This window comes from Myxine glutinosa, chromosome 13, assembly GCF_964187855.1.
Source record: "Myxine glutinosa chromosome 13, kmMyxGlut1.1, whole genome shotgun sequence".
Classification (NCBI taxonomy): domain Eukaryota; kingdom Metazoa; phylum Chordata; class Myxini; order Myxiniformes; family Myxinidae; genus Myxine; species Myxine glutinosa.
The window spans coordinates 98,386,031-98,409,049 of record NC_136273.1 but is presented as its reverse complement, the minus strand read 5'-3'; the positions used below and the strand labels follow the sequence as shown (position 1 = coordinate 98,409,049).

The following is a 23,019-nucleotide window of genomic DNA, read 5'->3' as shown; positions in this document are numbered from 1 at the left end:
CCATGCCCACAACATCAAGCTGACGGTGTACCTGGATACAGGGTCAGGGAAGCATCGCCAACTTGTCAACGTCTCTGAGCTGGCAGAATCCCTGGGAGAGGACTACTGTGCCACTCTCCTGGGGTACTATGTGTTCAGCGGAGAAGACTGCACCAGTGCCTTCAAAGGGAAGGGAAAAGTCGGGCCCTTGAAAAAGCTGGAGAAGAATCCCAGGTTTCACAGGGCATTCGGTGAACTGGGTGACAACTGGGATGCCAACCCTGAGGTGGAGAGGCAGTTAGAAAAATTCACCTGTGTGATGTACGGCCAGAGTCGCGAGTCATCAGTGGACATTGTCCGTGCCAAGCTGCTACGAAAAATGGTGGGAGAGGACAAGACCCTCACATCCAAGTCCAAGGTTGATCTGGCTCGCCTTCCTCCATGCCAGTCTGCCCTGAAGCCGCACATCCAGCGTGTGAACCACCGCGTAGCATTGTACAAAAGAGCCGATCAACCTATCATCGAAAAGCCAAAACCTTATGAGGAGCAAGGATGGATAAGGACTGATGAAGGACTGTTGAAACCAATGTGGTCCAGTGGTCCCATCCTACCAACCTCACTGGTGGATCTTCTGAACACAGGAGAGCACGAAGAGGAGGAGGAAGAGGAAGGAGAAGAAGAGTTTGACTCTGACGATTTCGATGAAAATGATGATGACTGACTCAGTGTAGAATCACTAATGCTAATGATGTTTATCTAAAACAAGCAAGAGAAGAGTGGTCACATTGAGTGCTAGGACTATTTTGACAGTTGTAATATTTAGAAAAATAAAACTTTGTGTTAACGTCTGTGTAGACGGACCTTAATATGAGTCTATTATTTCGTAAAACTGTGATTATTTTGTAAATAAAGCACTAATTAGCATACTAGTATACCATAGACACATGTAATCATGTTATGAATAGTTCTATCATGATCTATGCCCTTCAAAACATGGGTCTAGACACCTTCATTTTTCAATTATCTGCAATATTGGCTGAGATATGTCAAAAATCGTTTTTTTGATAATGGCAGCAGTAATTTGCATAAAAATGGTATGTGGGACATTTTTTCAGCTTGGGGCCATAGCTAGTCATTTTCTACACATTTTTTCCAATCTAGAAACACTGATTAGAAGTATATCTCCGGGGGGTGCAGGGGGACCTAGTCTTTTTTTGATAATGGCAGCAGTAATTTGCATAAAAATGGTATGTGGGACATTTTTTCAGCTTGGGGCCATAGCTAGTCATTTTCTACACATTTTTTCCAATCTAGAAACACTGATTAGAAGTATATCTCCGGGGGTGCAGGGGGACCTAGTCTTCCTACTAGACTAAAGAGACCAGCGACCCGTCTGCGATGGCAAACCGATCGGCCCATAGACAGCATCATTGCGGAAGATTCCAATGATGTTAACAGGACCTTGGTTTCCATGGTGCCAAGCTGAGTCAGACGTGAGGCAGGGGGGAGCAGGACTCCATCAACCTTTGGAGGAAAGCCTTGCAGGAACTTTCGGAATGACATTTTACATCAATAACGGGAATACAACGTATTCCACATTTGACAAATTCAAATGTTGACAAACTAGTTCGACAAATTCGTTTGACTTTTTCAGGTCATGACAATTTTGAGGTGTTGTTTGTTTGATTGTTTTTAAGGTCATGGCAATTACATTCTCGCATTTTTCATTACAACTGGACTAAAGTTTGTCCGATCAGAACAAGACTGCCCTCTCTAGATAGCCCAGAGCAAGCCGCATTTACACCTAATTTACATCATACCTCTGCGGGTTAAAGGTCAAAGTCAAGGAATTAAATGCGAATGCGGAATCTCGAATAGCGCTTGGTCTTCCAAGATGTTCTTGCATCATAATAGTGTTCACCCATGTTAAAGTTGCATACAGAGAAACGATCCCATATAAAGGGATATATGGGGGTGCTTTGCACCTCCCTTGATTTTTTAAGATTTTGCCCACTTTATGTAATACGTCACTGGTGGCCATATTGTGTTTCTAATCAGCTCATTTTAATCAAACATTCTCATAATTAGTCGATCCTATATTTCATGTTTCACATTGATCAGTTAAGCAGCTTCAGAGAAGATTAATTTTAAATGTTTTCCTTTTTTTGTATACAAGATCGAGGCTCGTGAAAGAGCTGACATTAATCACACAAAAAGTCAAACCGACACATAAAAGAATGTCTTGATATTGGCTTTTAAAAGGCCAGTGCAAAATGGGCATTTCAATCAACATGCCACGATTGTCAAGGGATCAACGGCAGCGTGCCCTGGGCATGCTGCAAGGCGGACTGAGCTACCGTGAGGTGGCACGTCGCCTTGGCTGTTCACACCAGACGATATCGGCCCTGGTGGACAGAGACACCCTCCACAACTCTGCAGATGATAAACCTCGACCAGGGAGGCCAAGAGTCACCACTGCAAGGCAGGACAGGCAGATGGTCTGAAGTCACCTGCGGGATCAATTCCGTCCAGCATCCCGCACTGCGGCAGAAACTCCGGGGCGTGCAAACCCACGGATCTCCAATGATACTGCACGAAGACGACTGCATGACTATGGTCTGACTGCCAGAAGACCATACAGAGGCCCCGTGATGACGGCTGCCCATCGCCGCAACCGACAGAGATGGTGCCAGCAGCATCAGCGGTGGACCTTGGCACAGTGGAAAGAGGTCGCTTTCAGCGATGAGTCAAGGTTCTGTGTGGACAGTCCTGATGGGCGTGAGCATGTCTGGAGAAGAACTGGCGAGCGATATGCCGATTGTTGCGTGCGTCAAGCCAACAGGTGGGATGGCCCAAGTGTGATGGTGTGGGCCGCCATATCAGGCCGGTACAGGACGCCACTGGTGGTTGTGGATGGGAATCTTAACGCCCAGCGGTATGTGGATAACATCCTGCGACCTCATCTGCTGCCATTCCTGCTAGACCACCCAGAACTGAGAACCTTTCAGCATGACAACGCTCGTCCCCATGCTGCTCGCTTTACCACTGCATTTCTCCAAGGCGAGAACATCAACACCATGCAGTGGCCTGCGCTCTCCCCTGACCTGAATCCCATAGAGCACCTGTGGGATGAGCTTGGGAGATGCGTAGTTGGCAGGGCCAGGACACGGGCAAAGCTGCTTCAGACATTGAGGACTGAGTGGGACAGAATCCAGCAGCAATCCATCCAAAGACTGGTAGGCAGTATACGCCGACGATGCACTGCCTGTATCCAAAACAATGGTGGCCACACACGCTATTGAAAGGGGACTGACATTGCACCCTGTGCTGTTCTGTACTGTAGAACAAACTAATGAGATGGTGTATCTTGGTAAAAAAAACTTGACATGTCATCAAGAAAATGCCAATGTTTCAATTAGCAATTGTTGGTTTGTTTTATTTTGAACTGTTACAATTTTATTACATTTCAAACAAGTGGTAAGTTTCTTGCATGACTGCAATAGTCATGCAGTCGTCTTCGTGCAGTATCATTGGAGATCCGTGGGTTTGCACGCCCCGGAGTTTCTGCCGCAGTGCGGGATGCTGGACGGAATCGATCCCGCAGGTGACTTCGGACCATCTGCCTGTCCTGCCTTGCAGTGGTGACTCTTGGCCTCCCTGATCGAGGTCTGTCATCTGCAGAGTTGTGGAGGGTGTCTCTGTCCACCAGGGCCGATATCGTCTGGTGTGAACAGCCAAGGTGACGTGCCACCTCACGGTAGCTCAGTCCGCCTTGCAGCATGCCCAGGGCACGCTGCCGTTGATCCCTTGACAATCGTGGCATGTTGATTGAAATGCCCATTTTGCACTGGCCTTTTTAAATCCAATATGAAGACATCACGTGCAGCTCATTAAATTCATCCCGTACCCCTTGGCTAATCACTGACAGTCAAAACGGCTGTTCAACAGCTGTGCTATGAAGTGACCATTGAAGGTTCAAGTGACCATCCGTGACCGTTTTGTCTGACAGTGAGGACACTATTGTCCACAAATAAGTTCACACATTTACTACACGCAGTGTTATCTATACTAGGGCATGCCCGTACTATATATATATCTAAAATTATATCCCCCCCCCTCTATTTACATGAAATGGTTTGGTCCAAAGCGAACGGCTTGCGAGTACGGTGACAATCCCCCCCCCTCTATTTACATGAAATGGTTTGGTCCAAAGCGAACGGCTTGCGAGTACGGTGTTTTTTATCGGACCCGTGGAATTATAGATAGTAGTTTTAATTAGTTTTAAAACATAGTTTAACGGCAACATAGTTTTCCAACGTGAAATAAATGAATACGCTCTCAAATGTGCCGTCCGAGGCAGAGTCTGTTCGCCACGTTCGGCACACGTGATAGCTCGCTGCTCTCTGATTGGTTGAATCGTTTTTTGGACATAGCTCGGTAACTACTTGTCCGATTAATATGAAACCTTGAAAAGGCACATCCTCGGGTCCCCAGCAATATACCTGGCAAGTTTAAAGTATATCGGACCCGTGGTTGTCGAGAAACAGCGGTCACAGACATACAAACATACAAACATACAAACATACACACAGAGATTACTGGAATTATAGATAGATATATAAAACACAGTTTGTGTGTGTGTGTGTGTGTGTGTGTGTGTGTGTAATGTTACCGATAAACTCCGAAACGGAGAGGCTCACGTGCTTGATATTTGGCATAGACATGGCCATTGAGCCTGGGACGAACATGGCCGAGACCATATTTGACGAGATCCATATTTTTTATTCATATTTACCTCAGCGCATTTCAGCGAAGTACCCGCTAATCTCAGCCAGTGACAGAGCAGCTCACTGATTCGCTCAGAGCGATCACGTGATGTTTCATCCCGTCACACGTCACACGTTTGCACGTAATTCAGGGCGAAAAGCGATTGCGCTTTTTCACCTTTATGCGATCGTGTTTTGTGTCGATTTTGTGCGATATGAATTAAATTTTAATTCATATTTCGTGTTTACGAATTCGAATACGAAGGATTTCCCCTTTCCCCTTTCGATTTCGAATACGAATCGAATACGAGCTTGAGTCGAGAGGGCGAATGTACGGGTTGGGAATGTACGGGTCTCCCTTCCCCCGCCCGGCAACGCCGGTACTGGAGGGCGTGGGTCACAGGATCGGTGAGTCTTCAAAATCCGCTTTGTGCTCTTGCGAAGATGCAGGACGATGTCGCGATTGTTGTGCTGCTCTCCGACCATGAGAACTGCAACGTCATTGTTGACTGGCCCTCCCCTTCCCTCCCCCTTCCCCCTCCCCCGTCCGTCCTCCCCCGCCCTTCCCCCTCCGTCCTACCACTTCCCCCTCCCCCTCCCTTTTCCCCTCCCCCCTCCCCTTTGCCCCTCCCCCCTCCCGCCCCCTCACCCTCCCATCCCTCCCCCCTTGCCCCTCCCCCTCCCCCCTTCTCCACCTTCTCCACCCCTCACCCTCCCCCCTCCCATCCCTCCCACCCCTCCTCCCCCTCCCATCCCTCACCCTCCCCTCCCCCTCTTCTCCACCTCTCCCCCTCCCTCTCTTCTCCCCTCCCCCCCCCCCCTCTTCTCCCCTCCCCCCCGTTCCCCTCCCCTCCCCCGCCCGGCAATGCCGGGTACTTCTGCTAGTTGTTGATATTTAAAGGTTTCAAAGGTGGTAAGTTTCTTTTGCGTTTCAGTATATGTTTGATGTGTCCGTTTGTTTTTTTTGTCATTAATGTTAGCTCTTACACGAGTCTCGATGTTGTATACAAAAAACAAACAAAGAAAAAACCTCTATCAGTTAAGAGGATTCAGAGGGGATTTTAAAAGGTTTTATTATGATCCTACATGGCTGCCATACAACGTGACCAATTATGTCACAGTAAACAAACTATATTTCCCTTGGTTATTTGATGACAAATGTAAAGTTTTACATTAATCAGTTAAACGGTTTGGGAGAAGATTGTTGAAGGTTTTCCTGTAGTCCCAAATGGCGGCCAAATTAGATCGAAATTGAAGTACTTTTGGCACCTTTAACCCTTACGATCACCGACTTTTCGAATATAGGTGAAGGGGGAGGATGCCATGTCCAAACGTAAGATCTACCACACCATAGATCATTTGAGACAAGTTGGATCACAATTCCTTCAGCAGCTTTGGAGAAGAAGTTGCAAGTGTTGACGGACGGACTGATGATGTGCCATCCCACAAGCTCACCTGAACGACGTTCCAGGTGAGCTAAAAACGAGCTATAAATATTTTATGCCGTTGCTGAGTTGTTTGTATATGAGTTAGTCATCACAGTTCCCCTTGCTGAAACGATGCTGCAGCTCAAGACTTTATAAGATTGGTACAAATATGGCAGCTATGCTGTGGATGGCCAAGCTCTCTGTGTCGTGTATGCCCAGCTCACATTGTAAGTGTTTTATTCAGCAGGTCATTTAACATTCATTGTACATTCCTTGTAAGCCTCCCGGCTCCCACCCATATCTTACTATAATTCACCAAATGTCCGTCTGTCTGGCTGTCTGTTCCCAGGTACCGCAAAAACGGCTGAACCGATCGCAACGAAATTTTGGGCGGGTAATCTTGGGACCACCTGGAGTAAAATAGGCTATATTGTTTTTCCAATTTTCCAATTTTCTCCCAATTTTTCCAATTTTCCAATTTTTCCAAACACGATGGAATAATATTTACCGATATGAACAGTGATGTGGCTTTTATTGAAATTCTACAAATACTGTTCAGATTTTGATGATTTGCGTGTGATATGATTTGACGGATGTTTATAGAAATCGTTTAAAATAAAAAAAAGCCTTCAATTTCTGTTATTTTGCCTTTTCATTTGGGCCTCCCAATTGAAGCCCCGCCCGTAGGGCAGGTACCGTTGCTAGTCATCATAATGCCTCCTTAGTTCATCAGCATGAAACAATGTTATCGTACATCTGCAAGTATTCCCAAACTTTCATAAACAACCTAAAATGTGAATAAATAAATAAATAAAAACACCAAAACAAATCCACTATTCCTCATGAAGTAAAGACCACACTTCCCTGACTTTATTAAACATCAGCTATGATCACCAAAAACATCAGCTGACATTCCAAACGTTTTTCTCGTCTTCCCAAATTTCCCTCAGTCTTCCAGGTTTTTCTCCAATCCATCAGGTTTTCCAAACCTCACTCTTTATTCCCTAATGATTGAGCGATTCCAAACTTCTGGTTAAACCGCTTGCCCTTCCGTGATTCAAGGTGCCTGGCTTACAAGCAAACCAACAACGGGATAGACCACACAGCAATGGGAACCGGGCCTCCGGGGGTGAAGATGATGCAGAGGAAGAGGAAGAGGAAGAAGAGGTGAAGGGCTCTTGACATTGATAGAACGTTTGACAGGTGCCCGGGCGTGATTTCTCCGAGTAAAGGTGGGATAGTGTCTCTGATCTCCTGCCGTGTTCCTCTGATACTGCACAACCGACTGGTGGGAAAATCCAAAACAAAGGCAATGATGTAATTACAGTTTTAATTTAACGGACAAATAAATATAACTTAAATTAAAAATTAAATAAACCTCCCACCCCAGTAATAATAAAATCGGCTCAAATTCCAGCTTATAGAATGAAGATCATTGCCGTACAAAACATATGTTATTCTTCAAAATGATAGTGTCTGAATACAGTGACTGCTTATCAATGGCTTCCATTATCAATCCTGGTATTACATCATTGGGTATCAATTTATTGTGTGCAGGTGCAGACACACTGGCACAGACCTTGGTTGTTAACCTTTTCATCTCCTATATTTATCCCGCTTTGTTCACCTCCATAAACATTCCTTTTGCCGAACTCTCTTCCTCACCGACCCAACGAATGGTCCTGGTGAAGATGATATCAATTCAGATGAATCATCTTCGAGAGGTCCGGAAAGCGTATCCATTCTTCTTCACAAAGATTTACGGTATTTGGAAGCACCATTTATTCAAGAAGTATGGGTGATGGGATGGTATTGGATTTTATAGGATTTGGGGGAGGAGAGGAGAAATAGAACAACAGCAATCCCGTGATAAAAGGAACAGACGGGAAACAACAATTACTACAACAGCAACAACAACAATAACCCTGTGGTGTTTGGGCTTGAAGTGCGGCCTGTGAGAGTTACACGACATAATTTGGCATGGTGAACAAGTTGAGAAAAATTTAATTTTGATTTGGCCGAACAGTATAGAAAGAGGAGTTGGAAGTAAATTTAGAGGTAAATCCCATGCCATCCCATTGGCACAATTTTAAGACTTAGTTATGCCTCCAAAGTTTGGTGATGTGTGAAGTGGTGAGAAAGGAGATAGGAAACATGAAAGACAAAGGGACAGACACCGTTATTTTATTTATAGACACTAGAACACCCGCTCACTATGGGAGCAGCAGGAAGGGTCATTCCTCTTTGGGGTATATAGATTACAGTAGATCTATGGTCGGGTCTCAATAACATTGGGTGTGTGTTCATTTACCAAGTTTCTTGTGGAGAGATCGCCAAGTGGTTTAAGCTTTTGAGCAAGCACTCCATTCAAAACCGTTAAGGAACGGCTGGCTTGGCAAGCGCTAGCTAGCTGCTTTGTAAATGTTTCACACCCCGGGCTTCCTCCCTTTCAGTTTTGTGTTAAACAGCAGGAACGAGTTTCAAAAGGCCGCCACGAAAACCGCCACGGTAGCGCCTTGAAGGGTCATGTTATTTACCCAACCCCTGTGGGGTATATATATAGTACAGAAGATCTTTGCTCAGTTCTGTAAGTAAAGCGTACCTCACGGATGTCGGGATTCCTCCAAATTTCTTTGTTTATTGTTAAAAACAGCATTAACGACTGTTTAAAAAGCTAATCATACGTGTTTGTGGTTTATAATATTTTTACTTCTGGTCGAGGCCATTGGGCCGTTGCTCTCACAAAAACGCCATGATAAGCTATTTATAAACATTCACTCGATGTTTTTCAAGGAGGAAAACCCCCTTGGGGAGGCGGGATATTATTGGTATTAATATTGTTTGGTAATAACATTATTATTATGCTATTATCGTTAGTTTTGTTATTAGAATCGGCCTTGGAAAAACGCCACGATAAAGCTAACTTAACATTGATATACACCTCAACACGCAACCCCATTGACGGCAATGGCGGGGAAAACCGCTCGGGGGAGAAAAACCCCTTGGAGAGGAGGGCAAATGAATGCGCTACAACCTTCATTGTGTGACCCTTAGGCATCCTGTCAAGTTTGATTGAGATTGGGTAAGTAACGACGGAATGTATCACGGTCAAAGAATCATCAGACAGATGCCAAATTGCATATTTTAGGATGACAAGTACACCCGCTCACGACGGGAGTGGCAGGAAGGGTCATTCCTCTTTGGGGTATATAGATTACAGTCGATCTATGATCTGGTCTCAAGAACATTGGGTGTGTGTTCATTTACCAAGTTTCTTGTGGAGAGATCGCCAAGTGGTTTAAGCATTTGAGCAAGCACTCCATTCAAAACCGTTAAGGAACGGCTGGCTTGGCAAGCGCTAGCTAGCTGCTTGGTAAATGAGCACAACCCGGGCTTCCTCCCTTTCAGTTTCGTGTTAAACAGTAGGGGCGAGTTTCAAAAGTTCTCTACGTAAAACTCCACGGTAGCGGCAAGAAGGGTCATGTTATTACCCAACCCTTATGGGGTATATAGATTACAGTAGATCTTCACTCAGTTCTGTAAGTAAAACTTACCTCACAGATGTCGGGATTCCTCCAATTTTTTTCATGTAGTGTTATAAACAGCATTAGCAACTGTTTAAGAAGCTAATCATACGTGTTTGTGGTTTATAATATTTTTTAACTTCCGGTAGAGACCGTTGCTCCCACAAAAATGCCATGATAAGCTATTTATAAACGTTGACTCGACGTTTGTTCAAGGAGGAAAAACCCTTTTGGGAGGTGGGACATTATTGGTATTAATATTGTTTTGTAATAACATTAATATTATGCTATTATCGTTATTTTTGTTATTAGAAGCGGCTTTGGAAAAACGCCACGATAAAGCTAATTTAACATTGATATACACCTCAACACGCAACTCCATCGACGGCAATGGCGGGGAAAACCACTCGGGGGAGAAAAACCCCTTGGAGAGGGGGGCAAATGAATGCGCTTCAACCTTCATTGTGTGACCCTAAGTCCTCCTGTCAAGTTTGGTTGAGATTGGATAAGTAACGACGGAATGTATCATGGTCAAAAAATCATCAGACAGACAGACAGACGCCAAATTACGTACTTTAGTATGATGATGATGATGCAGAACACTCACGGCAATTTTCATGGTGGTCAGAGGAAGCGGGCAGGGACAGTGATTCAGGAAATGTGAGCTCGACATCTTGTGATCTGCCAAGAACAAAGAACATGATTACCATGTGACTGTAATTTGGATTCTGGTAGTTGTAAGTCAAAGTATCAAAAAATAATAATGATAATAAAACTTGTACATACAATGATCTCTCCCCCTCTCTCTCCTGACAACAAGCAACACCCAACTTCATCTTAGACAGTGTTACTTTTGAGATTTTTCTGTTAAATCGACTTGTTAAGATCATGGCGTAAAGTCTAAAACACATGCCATAACTGGCTATTTGCCTGAAATGACAATTTTCCCTCATTGGGCAGGGATGCATATTTTACTTTGCTTTTTCTTTATATTATTTTTTATAAAAGTTCATGTAATCTTTTGGCAACGGCTTGGAAAACATCCAGAATTGGTAATTGTATTAAAAGAGTGAATAAAAACATAACAACATTGCTCAATAGCTACAGCAACACGATCCTCCGAGAGGTGGAGGCCCATACGAAAACCGAAGAGAGAATAACCAGCGGAGACGCGGGGACTCAGATATCCTGTTCGAGGAATGAAATGGAGATTTGGAATCGGGTTTGGAGGGAGGAACGGAAGCTCAAGGGTGGGGACGGAGAGTGGGTCGTGGCCGGGCCTGCTGGGCCTGCTGGGCCTGGTGACGTGGGGGCAGCCGGACATACGTAGCTGTCAGCCCTTCGATGCTTTTCCCCCGATATCCCTTTTTGTAAAGAGCTTTGACATTTTGATTAAAATGAAGAGTGGGATAAGGAGTGAAATGAATTGATCGATTGATCTCCACCAAGCAAACAAAGTTGTTACTGTTACAGATTGTGTTTTCATTCACTTATTTCATTCAACTCTATTTTTGGGGGGGGTTTCATTCAGGTATCTCTTGCTCTGTTGTGGGTGTTTTTCATGCAGTTATCTCTGCTCTGTTTTGGGGGTTTTCATGCAGTTATCTCTGCTCTGTTTTGGGGGTTTTCATTCAGTTATCTCTGCTCTGTTTTGGGTGTTTTTCATGCAGTTATCTCTGCTCTGTTTTGGGGGTTTTCATGCAGTTATCTCTGCTCTGTTTTGGGGGTTTTCATGCAGTTATCTCTGCTCTGTTTTGGGGGTTTTCATGCAGTTATCTCTGCTCTGTTTTGGGGGTTTTCATTCAGTTATCTCTGCTCTGTTTTGGGGGTTTTCATACAGTTATCTCTGCTCTGTTTTGGGTGTTTTTCATGCAGTTATCTCTGCTCTGTTTTGGGGGTTTTCATGCAGTTATCTCTGCTCTGTTTTGGGGGTTTTCATTCAGTTATCTCTGCTCTGTTGTGGGTGTTTTTCATGCAGTTATCTCTGCTCTGTTTTGGGGGTTTTCATGCAGTTATCTCTGCTCTGTTTTGGGGGTTTTCATTCAGTTATCTCTGCTCTGTTTTGGGGGTTTTCATGCAGTTATCTCTGCTCTGTTTTGGGGGTTTTCATTCAGTTATCTCTTGCTCTGTTTTTTGGGGGGGTTTTCATGCAGTTATCTCTGCTCTGTTTTGGGGGTTTTCATTCAGTTATCTCTTGCTCTGTTTTTTGGGGGGGTTTTCATGCAGTTATCTCTGCTCTGTTTTGGGTGTTTTTCATGCAGTTATCTCTGCTCTGTTTTGGGGGTTTTCATGCAGTTATCTCTGCTCTGTTTTGGGGGTTTTCATGCAGTTATCTCTTGCTCTGTTGTGGGTGTTTTTCATGCAGTTATCTCTGCTCTGTTTTGGGGGTTTTCATGCAGTTATCTCTGCTCTGTTTTGGGGGTTTTCATTCAGTTATCTCTTGCTCTGTTTTTTGGGGGGGTTTTCATGCAGTTATCTCTGCTCTGTTTTGGGGGTTTTCATTCAGTTATCTCTTGCTCTGTTTTTTGGGGGGGTTTTCATGCAGTTATCTCTGCTCTGTTTTGGGGGTTTTCATTCAGTTATCTCTTGCTCTGTTTTGGGGGGGGGGGTTTCATTCAGTTATCTCTGCTCTGTTTTTTGGGGGGGTTTTCATGCAGTTATCTCTGCTCTGTTTTGGGGGTTTTCATTCAGTTATCTCTTGCTCTGTTTTTTGGGGGTTTTCATGCAGTTATCTCTGCTCTGTTTTGGGGGGTTTCATTCAGTTATCTCTTGCTCTGTTTTTTGGGGGGGTTTTCATGCAATTATCTCTGCTCTGTTTTGGGGGTTTTCATTCAGTTATCTCTTGCTCTGTTTTTTGGGGGTTTTCATGCAGTTATCTCTGCTCTGTTTTGGGGGTTTTCATTCAGTTATCTCTTGCTCTGTTTTGGGGGGGGTTTCATTCAGTTATCTCTTGCTCTGTTTTTTGGGGGGGTTTTCATGCAGTTATCTCTGCTCTGTTTTGGGGGTTTTCATTCAGTTATCTCTTGCTCTGTTTTTTGGGGGTTTTCATGCAGTTATCTCTGCTCTGTTTTGGGGGGTTTCATTCAGTTATCTCTTGCTCTGTTTTTTGGGGGGGTTTTCATGCAGTTATCTCTGCTCTGTTTTGGGGGTTTTCATTCAGTTATCTCTTGCTCTGTTTTTTGGGGGTTTTCATGCAGTTATCTCTGCTCTGTTTTGGGGGTTTTCATGCAGTTATCTCTGCTCTGTTTTTTGGGGGTTTTAATGCAGTTATCTCTGCTCTGTTTTGGGGGTTTTCATTCAGTTATCTCTTGCTCTGTTTTTTTGGGGGGTTTTCATGCAGTTATCTCTTGCTCTGTTTTTTTGGGGGGGTTTCATGCAGTTATCTCTGCTCTGTTTTGGGGGTTTTCATTCAGTTATCTCTTGCTCTGTTTTGGGGGGGGGTTTCATTCAGTTATCTCTTGCTCTGTTTTTTGGGGGTTTTCATGCAGTTATCTCTGCTCTGTTTTGGGGGTTTTCATTCAGTTATCTCTTGCTCTGTTTTGGGGGGGGGTTTCATTCAGTTATCTCTTGCTCTGTTTTTTGGGGGGGTTTTCATGCAGTTATCTCTGCTCTGTTTTGGGGGTTTTCATTCAGTTATCTCTTGCTCTGTTTTGGGGGTTTTCATGCAGTTATCTCTTGCTCTGTTTTTTTGGGGGGTTTTCATGCAGTTATCTCTGCTCTGTTTTGGGGGTTTTCATTCAGTTATCTCTTGCTCTGTTTTGGGGGGGTTTCATTCAGTTATCTCTTGCTCTGTTTTTTTGGGGGGTTTTCATGCAGTTATCTCTGCTCTGTTTTGGGGGTTTTCATTCAGTTATCTCTTGCTCTGTTTTGGGGGTTTTCATGCAGTTATCTCTTGCTCTGTTTTTGGGGGGGTTTTCATGCAGTTATCTCTTGCTCTGTTTTTTGGGGGTTTTCATGCAGTTATCTCTTGCTCTGTTTTTTGGGGGTTTCATGCAGTTATCTCTTGCTCTGTTTTGGGGGTTTTCATGCAGTTATCTCTTGCTCTGTTTTTGGGGGGGTTTCATTCAGTTATCTCTTGCTCTTTTTGGGGGGGGTTTCATTCAGTTATCTCTTGCTCTTTTTTGGGGGGGTTTCATGCAGTTATCTCTTGCTCTGTTTTGGGGGTTTTCATGCAGTTATCTCTTGCTCTGTTTTGGGGGTTTTCATGCAGTTATCTCTTGCTCTGTTTTTTGGGGGGTTTCATGCAGTTATCTCTGCTCTGTTTTTTGGGGGTTTTCATGCAGTTATCTCTTGCTCTGTTTTTTTGGGGGGTTTTCATGCAGTTATCTCTGCTCTGTTTTGGGGGTTTTCATTCAGTTATCTCTTGCTCTGTTTTGGGGGTTTTCATGCAGTTATCTCTTGCTCTGTTTTTTGGGGGTTTTCATGCAGTTATCTCTTGCTCTGTTTTTTGGGGGTTTTCATGCAGTTATCTCTTGCTCTGTTTTTTGGGGGTTTCATGCAGTTATCTCTTGCTCTGTTTTGGGGGTTTTCATGCAGTTATCTCTTGCTCTGTTTTTGGGGGGGTTTCATTCAGTTATCTCTTGCTCTTTTTGGGGGGGGGGTTTCATGCAGTTATCTCTTGCTCTGTTTTGGGGGTTTTCATGCAGTTATCTCTTGCTCTGTTTTGGGGGTTTTCATGCAGTTATCTCTTGCTCTGTTTTTTGGGGGTTTTCATGCAGTTATCTCTGCTCTGTTTTTTGGGGGTTTTCATGCAGTTATCTCTTGCTCTGTTTTTTGGGGGTTTTCATGCAGTTATCTCTTGCTCTGTTTTTGGGGGGGTTTCATTCAGTTATCTCTTGCTCTTTTTGGGGGGGGGTTTCATTCAGTTATCTCTTGCTCTTTTTTGGGGGGGGTTTCATTCAGTTATCTCTTGCTCTGTTTTTTGGGGGTTTCATGCAGTTATCTCTTGCTCTGTTTTGGGGGTTTTCATGCAGTTGTCTCTTGCTCTGTTTTTTGGGGGGTTTCATTCAGTTATCTCTTGCTCTTTTTGGGGGGGGGTTTCATTCAGTTATCTCTTGCTCTTTTTTGGGGGGGGTTTCATGCAGTTATCTCTTGCTCTGTTTGGGGGGTTTTCATGCAGTTATCTCTTGCTATGTTTTGGGGGTTTTCATGCAGTTATCTCTTGCTCTGTTTTTTGGGGGTTTTCATGCAGTTATCTCTTGCTCTGTTTTTGGGGGTTTTCATGCAGTTATCTCTGCTCTGTTTTTTGGGGGTTTTCATGCAGTTATCTCTTGCTCTGTTTTTTGGGGGTTTTCATGCAGTTATCTCTTGCTCTGTTTTTGGGGGGTTTTCATGCAGTTATCTCTGCTCTGTTTTTTGGGGGTTTTCATGCAGTTATCTCTTGCTCTGTTTTTTGGGGGTTTCATGCAGTTATCTCTTGCTCTGTTTTTGGGGGGTTTTCATTCAGTTATCTCTTGCTCTGTTTTGGGGTTTTCATGCAGTTATCTCTTGCTCTTTTTTGGGGGTTTTCATTCAGTTATCTCTTGCTCTGTTTTGGGGGGGTTTCATTCAGTTATCTCTTGCTCTGTTTTGGGGTTTTCATTCAGTTATCTCTTGCTCTTTTTTGGGGGGGTTTCATGCAGTTATCTCTTGCTCTGTTTTGGGGTTTTCATGCAGTTATCTCTTGCTCTGTTTTGGGGGGTTTCATTCAGTTATCTCTGCTCTGTTTTGGGGGTTTTTATGCAGTTATCTCTTGCTCTGTTTTGGGGTTTTCATTCAGTTATCTCTTGCTCTGTTTTGGGGGGGTTTCATTCAGTTATCTCTTGCTCTGTTTTGGGGTTTTCATTCAGTTATCTCTTGCTCTTTTTGGGGGGGGTTTCATGCAGTTATCTCTTGCTCTGTTTTGGGGTTTTCATGCAGTTATCTCTTGCTCTGTTTTGGGGGTTTCATGCAGTTATCTCTTGCTCTGTTTTGGGGGTTTTCATGCAGTTATCTCTTGCTCTGTTTTTGGGGGGGTTTCATTCAGTTATCTCTTGCTCTTTTTGGGGGGGGTTTCATTCAGTTATCTCTTGCTCTTTTTGGGGGGGGGGGGTTTCATTCAGTTATCTCTTGCTCTGTTTTTTGGGGGTTTCATGCAGTTATCTCTTGCTCTGTTTTGGGGGTTTTCATGCAGTTGTCTCTTGCTCTGTTTTTTGGGGGGTTTCATTCAGTTATCTCTTGCTCTTTTTGGGGGGGGGGGGTTTCATGCAGTTATCTCTTGCTCTGTTTTGGGGTTTTCATGCAGTTATCTCTTGCTCTGTTTTGGGGTTTTCATGCAGTTATCTCTTGCTCTGTTTTGGGGGGTTTCATTCAGTTATCTCTTGCTCTGTTTTGGGGTTTTCATTCAGTTATCTCTTGCTCTTTTTGGGGGGGGTTTCATTCAGTTATCTCTTGCTCTGTTTTGGGGTTTTCATGCAGTTATCTCTTGCTCTGTTTTGGGGGGGTTTCATTCAGTTATCTCTTGCTCTGTTTTGGGGTTTTCATTCAGTTATCTCTTGCTCTTTTTGGGGGGGGGTTTCATTCAGTTATCTCTTGCTCTGTTTTGGGGTTTTCATGCAGTTATCTCTTGCTCTGTTTTTTGGGGGGTTTCATTCAGTTATCTCTTGCTCTTTTTGGGGGGGGTTTCATTCAGTTATCTCTTGCTCTTTTTTGGGGGGGTTTCATGCAGTTATCTCTTGCTCTGTTTTGGGGGTTTTCATGAAGTTATCTCTTGCTCTGTTTTGGGGTTTTTCATTCAGTTATCTCTTGCTCTGTTTTTTGGGGGGGTTTTCATGCAGTTATCTCTGCTCTGTTTTGGGGGTTTTCATTCAGTTATCTCTTGCTCTGTTTTTTGGGGGTTTTCATGCAGTTATCTCTGCTCTGTTTTGGGGGGTTTCATTCAGTTATCTCTTGCTCTGTTTTTTGGGGGGGTTTTCATGCAGTTATCTCTGCTCTGTTTTGGGGTTTTCATTCAGTTATCTCTTGCTCTGTTTTTTGGGGGTTTTCATGCAGTTATCTCTGCTCTGTTTTGGGGGTTTTCATGCAGTTATCTCTGCTCTGTTTTTTGGGGGTTTTAATGCAGTTATCTCTGCTCTGTTTTGGGGGTTTTCATTCAGTTATCTCTTGCTCTGTTTTTTTGGGGGGTTTTCATGCAGTTATCTCTTGCTCTGTTTTTTTGGGGGGGTTTCATGCAGTTATCTCTGCTCTGTTTTGGGGGTTTTCATTCAGTTATCTCTTGCTCTGTTTTGGGGGGGGGTTTCATTCAGTTATCTCTTGCTCTGTTTTTTGGGGGTTTTCATGCAGTTATCTCTGCTCTGTTTTGGGGGTTTTCATTCAGTTATCTCTTGCTCTGTTTTGGGGGGGGGTTTCATTCAGTTATCTCTTGCTCTGTTTTTTGGGGGGGTTTTCATGCAGTTATCTCTGCTCTGTTTTGGGGGTTTTCATTCAGTTATCTCTTGCTCTGTTTTGGGGGTTTTCATGCAGTTATCTCTTGCTCTGTTTTTTTGGGGGGTTTTCATGCAGTTATCTCTGCTCTGTTTTGGGGGTTTTCATTCAGTTATCTCTTGCTCTGTTTTGGGGGGGTTTCATTCAGTTATCTCTTGCTCTGTTTTTTTGGGGGGTTTTCATGCAGTTATCTCTGCTCTGTTTTGGGGGTTTTCATTCAGTTATCTCTTGCTCTGTTTTGGGGGTTTTCATGCAGTTATCTCTTGCTCTGTTTTTGGGGGGGTTTTCATGCAGTTATCTCTTGCTCTGTTTTTTGGGGGTTTTCATGCAGTTATCTCTTGCTCTGTTTTTTGGGGGTTTCATGCAGTTATCTCTTGCTCTGTTTTGGGGGTTTTCATGCAGTTATCTCTTGCTCTGTTTTTGGGGGGGTTTCATTCAGTTATCTCTTGCTCTTTTTGGGGGGGGTTTCATTCAGTTATCTCTTGCTCTTTTTTGGGGGGGTTTCATGCAGTTATCTCTTGCTCTGTTTTGGGGGTTTTCATGCAGTTATCTCTTGCTCTGTTTTGGGGGTTTTCATGCAGTTATCTCTTGCTCTGTTTTTTGGGGGGTTTCATGCAGTTATCTCTGCTCTGTTTTTTGGGGGTTTTCATGCAGTTATCTCTTGCTCTGTTTTTTTGGGGGGTTTTCATGCAGTTATCTCTGCTCTATTTTGGGGGTTTTCATTCAGTTATCTCTTGCTCTGTTTTGGGGGTTTTCATGCAGTTATCTCTTGCTCTGTTTTTTGGGGGTTTTCATGCAGTTATCTCTTGCTCTGTTTTTTGGGGGTTTTCATGCAGTTATCTCTTGCTCTGTTTTTTGGGGGTTTCATGCAGTTATCTCTTGCTCTGTTTTGGGGGTTTTCATGCAGTTATCTCTTGCTCTGTTTTTGGGGGGGTTTCATTCAGTTATCTCTTGCTCTTTTTGGGGGGGGGGGTTTCATGCAGTTATCTCTTGCTCTGTTTTGGGGGTTTTCATGCAGTTATCTCTTGCTCTGTTTTGGGGGTTTTCATGCAGTTATCTCTTGCTCTGTTTTTTGGGGGTTTTCATGCAGTTATCTCTGCTCTGTTTTTTGGGGGTTTTCATGCAGTTATCTCTTGCTCTGTTTTTTGGGGGTTTTCATGCAGTTATCTCTTGCTCTGTTTTTGGGGGGGTTTCATTCAGTTATCTCTTGCTCTTTTTGGGGGGGGGTTTCATTCAGTTATCTCTTGCTCTTTTTTGGGGGGGGTTTCATTCAGTTATCTCTTGCTCTGTTTTTTGGGGGTTTCATGCAGTTATCTCTTGCTCTGTTTTGGGGGTTTTCATGCAGTTGTCTCTTGCTCTGTTTTTTGGGGGGTTTCATTCAGTTATCTCTTGCTCTTTTTGGGGGGGGGTTTCATTCAGTTATCTCTTGCTCTTTTTGGGGGGGGGTTTCATGCAGTTATCTCTTGCTCTGTTTGGGGGGTTTTCATGCAGTTATCTCTTGCTATGTTTTGGGGGTTTTCATGCAGTTATCTCTTGCTCTGTTTTTTGGGGGTTTTCATGCAGTTATCTCTTGCTCTGTTTTTGGGGGTTTTCATGCAGTTATCTCTGCTCTGTTTTTTGGGGGTTTTCATGCAGTTATCTCTTGCTCTGTTTTTTGGGGGTTTTCATGCAGTTATCTCTTGCTCTGTTTTTGGGGGGTTTTCATGCAGTTATCTCTGCTCTGTTTTTTGGGGGTTTTCATGCAGTTATCTCTTGCTCTGTTTTTTGGGGGTTTCATGCAGTTATCTCTTGCTCTGTTTTTGGGGGGTTTTCATTCAGTTATCTCTTGCTCTGTTTTGGGGTTTTCATGCAGTTATCTCTTGCTCTTTTTTGGGGGTTTTCATTCAGTTATCTCTTGCTCTGTTTTGGGGGGGTTTCATTCAGTTATCTCTTGCTCTGTTTTGGGGTTTTCATTCAGTTATCTCTTGCTCTTTTTTGGGGGGGTTTCATGCAGTTATCTCTTGCTCTGTTTTGGGGTTTTCATGCAGTTATCTCTTGCTCTGTTTTGGGGGGTTTCATTCAGTTATCTCTGCTCTGTTTTGGGGGTTTTTATGCAGTTATCTCTTGCTCTGTTTTGGGGTTTTCATTCAGTTATCTCTTGCTCTGTTTTGGGGGGGTTTCATTCAGTTATCTCTTGCTCTGTTTTGGGGTTTTCATTCAGTTATCTCTTGCTCTTTTTGGGGGGGGTTTCATGCAGTTATCTCTTGCTCTGTTTTGGGGTTTTCATGCAGTTATCTCTTGCTCTGTTTTGGGGGTTTCATGCAGTTATCTCTTGCTCTGTTTTGGGGGTTTTCATGCAGTTATCTCTTGCTCTGTTTTTGGGGGGGTTTCATTCAGTTATCTCTTGCTCTTTTTGGGGGGGGTTTCATTCAGTTATCTCTTGCTCTTTTTTGGGGGGGGGGGGGGTTTCATTCAGTTATCTCTTGCTCTGTTTTTTGGGGGTTTCATGCAGTTATCTCTTGCTCTGTTTTGGGGGTTTTCATGCAGTTGTCTCTTGCTCTGTTTTTTGGGGGGTTTCATTCAGTTATCTCTTGCTCTTTTTGGGGGGGGGGGGGTTTCATGCAGTTATCTCTTGCTCTGTTTTGGGGTTTTCATGCAGTTATCTCTTGCTCTGTTTTGGGGTTTTCATGCAGTTATCTCTTGCTCTGTTTTGGGGGGTTTCATTCAGTTATCTCTTGCTCTGTTTTGGGGTTTTCATTCAGTTATCTCTTGCTCTTTTTGGGGGGGGTTTCATTCAGTTATCTCTTGCTCTGTTTTGGGGTTTTCATGCAGTTATCTCTTGCTCTGTTTTGGGGGGGTTTCATTCAGTTATCTCTTGCTCTGTTTTGGGGTTTTCATTCAGTTATCTCTTGCTCTTTTTGGGGGGGGTTTCATTCAGTTATCTCTTGCTCTGTTTTGGGGTTTTCATGCAGTTATCTCTTGCTCTGTTTTTTGGGGGGTTTCATTCAGTTATCTCTTGCTCTTTTTGGGGGGGGTTTCATTCAGTTATCTCTTGCTCTTTTTTGGGGGGGTTTCATGCAGTTATCTCTTGCTCTGTTTTGGGGGTTTTCATGAAGTTATCTCTTGCTCTGTTTTGGGGTTTTTCATGCAGTTATCTCTTGCTCTGTTTTTTGGGGGTTTTCATGCAGTTATCTCTTGCTCTGTTTTTTGGGGGTTTTCATGCAGTTATCTCTGCTCTGTTTTTTGGGGGTTTTCATGCAGTTATCTCTTGCTCTGTTTTTTGGGGGTTTTCATGCAGTTATCTCTTGCTCTGTTTTTGGGGGGTTTTCATGCAGTTATCTCTGCTCTGTTTTTTGGGGGTTTTCATGCAGTTATCTCTTGCTCTGTTTTTTGGGGGTTTCATGCAGTTATCTCTTGCTCTGTTTTTGGGGGGTTTTCATTCAGTTATCTCTTGCTCTGTTTTGGGGTTTTCATGCAGTTATCTCTTGCTCTTTTTTGGGGGTTTTCATTCAGTTATCTCTTGCTCTGTTTTGGGGGGGTTTTCATTCAGTTATCTCTTGCTCTGTTTTGGGGTTTTCATTCAGTTATCTCTTGCTCTTTTTGGGGGGGGGGGGTTCATGCAGTTATCTCTTGCTCTGTTTTGGGGTTTTCATGCAGTTATCTCTTGCTCTGTTTTTTGGGGGTTTCATGCAGTTATCTCTTGCTCTGTTTTTGGGGGGTTTTCATTCAGTTATCTCTTGCTCTGTTTTGGGGTTTTCATGCAGTTATCTCTTGCTCTGTTTTGGGGTTTTCATTCAGTTATCTCTTGCTCTTTTTTGGGGGGGGCGGGGGGGGGGTTTCATGCAGTTATCTCTTGCTCTGTTTTGGGGTTTTCATGCAGTTATCTCTTGCTCTGTTTTGGGGGTTTCATGCAGTTATCTCTTGCTCTGTTTTGAGGGTTTTCATGCAGTTATCTCTTGCTCTGTTTTTGGGGGGGTTTCATTCAGTTATCTCTTGCTCTTTTTGGGGGGGGGGGGGTTTCATTCAGTTATCTCTTGCTCTTTTGGGGGGGGGGGGGTTTCATTCAGTTATCTCTTGCTCTGTTTTTTGGGGGTTTCATGCAGTTATCTCTTGCTCTGTTTTGGGGGTTTTCATGCAGTTGTCTCTTGCTCTGTTTTTTGGGGGGTTTCATTCAGTTATCTCTTGCTCTTTTTGGGGGGGGGTTTCATGCAGTTATCTCTTGCTCTGTTTTGGGGTTTTCATGCAGTTATCTCTTGCTCTGTTTTGGGGTTTTCATGCAGTTATCTCTTGCTCTGTTTTGGGGGGTTTCATTCAGTTATCTCTTGCTCTGTTTTGGGGTTTTCATTCAGTTATCTCTTGCTCTTTTTGGGGGGGGGTTTCATTCAGTTATCTCTTGCTCTGTTTTGGGGTTTTCATGCAGTTATCTCTTGCTCTGTTTTGGGGGGGTTTCATTCAGTTATCTCTTGCTCTGTTTTGGGGTTTTCATTCAGTTATCTCTTGCTCTTTTTGGGGGGGGTTTCATTCAGTTATCTCTTGCTCTGTTTTGGGGTTTTCATGCAGTTATCTCTTGCTCTGTTTTTTGGGGGGTTTCATTCAGTTATCTCTTGCTCTTTTTGGGGGGGGTTTCATTCAGTTATCTCTTGCTCTTTTTTGGGGGGGTTTCATGCAGTTATCTCTTGCTCTGTTTTGGGGGTTTTCATGAAGTTATCTCTTGCTCTGTTTTGGGGTTTTTCATGCAGTTATCTCTTGCTCTGTTTTTTGGGGGTTTTCATGCAGTTATCTCTTGCTCTGTTTTTTGGGGGTTTTCATGCAGTTATCTCTGCTCTGTTTTTTGGGGGTTTTCATGCAGTTATCTCTTGCTCTGTTTTTTGGGGGTTTTCATGCAGTTATCTCTTGCTCTGTTTTTGGGGGGTTTTCATGCAGTTATCTCTGCTCTGTTTTTTGGGGGTTTTCATGCAGTTATCTCTTGCTCTGTTTTTTGGGGGTTTCATGCAGTTATCTCTTGCTCTGTTTTTGGGGGGTTTTCATTCAGTTATCTCTTGCTCTGTTTTGGGGTTTTCATGTAGTTATCTCTTGCTCTTTTTTGGGGGTTTTCATTCAGTTATCTCTTGCTCTGTTTTGGGGTGGTTTTCATTCAGTTATCTCTTGCTCTGTTTTGGGGTTTTCATTCAGTTATCTCTTGCTCTTTTTGGGGGGGGGGTTTCATGCAGTTATCTCTTGCTCTGTTTTGGGGTTTTCATGCAGTTATCTCTTGCTCTGTTTTTTGGGGGTTTCATGCAGTTATCTCTTGCTCTGTTTTTGGGGGGTTTTCATTCAGTTATCTCTTGCTCTGTTTTGGGGTTTTCATGCAGTTATCTCTTGCTCTGTTTTGGGGTTTTCATTCAGTTATCTCTTGCTCTTTTTTGGGGGGGGCGGTGGGGGTTTCATGCAGTTATCTCTTGCTCTGTTTTGGGGTTTTCATTCAGTTATCTCTTGCTCTGTTTTGGGGGGTTTTCTCCTCCTGAGAATCCAGTTTTGTGGCCAACTATTTATTTGCTTTTATTTTCCCTCATTTTTATTTTGTTTCTCTTCGGCATTGAAAATGGGACACACTTGCACATGGTAATGACCGTTGCTATCAAGTTATGTTTGGCTTATCCATCTTTTTAATACAATTAACAAGTTTACAATTAATACAATTAATACAATTAACTGCGTTCAGAAATAACAATTACGATCCCCCCAAGGATTGCAGAAATGAAATGTGGCGGTAGGTCGCGCGTGGGAAGGCGGGAAACATTTATCAGCAAATAAATGGTTTATTCTAAAAGAAACGTGCAGGATAAAAAGGGACAGGGCGATCAATAAATAATGACACAAATCTGGAGGTCGACACACACAGGATAGGGACGGAAGGGAAGTACA

The 23,019-nt window shown here is 43.5% G+C and overlaps 1 protein-coding gene and 1 long non-coding RNA gene across 6 annotated transcripts in view; one reads left to right on the top strand and one right to left on the bottom strand.

The window, feature by feature from the left end:
• Positions 1-23,019, top strand: part of LOC144888724 (uncharacterized) — a 338,047-nt gene that overhangs the window by 298,690 nt on the left and 16,338 nt on the right. The gene's annotated exons all lie outside the window — the stretch shown is intronic.
• LOC137439138 (SUN domain-containing ossification factor) overlaps positions 7,015-23,019 on the bottom strand; it is a 115,221-nt gene continuing 99,216 nt past the window's right edge. For 4 of the 5 annotated variants that reach the window (XM_068134856.2, XM_068134855.2, XM_068134857.2 and 1 more), the window contains 2 exons: positions 10,304-10,377; positions 7,015-7,457 (listed from right to left, as the gene is read on the bottom strand). In XM_068134856.2, coding sequence (XP_067990957.2) covers positions 7,177-7,457; positions 10,304-10,377 — 355 coding nt within the window. In that variant the 3' untranslated portion in view covers positions 7,015-7,176. Of the gene's footprint in view, positions 7,458-10,270; positions 10,378-23,019 lie in introns of all 5 variants that reach the window. The other variant, XM_068134859.2, reaches the window with a different exon arrangement.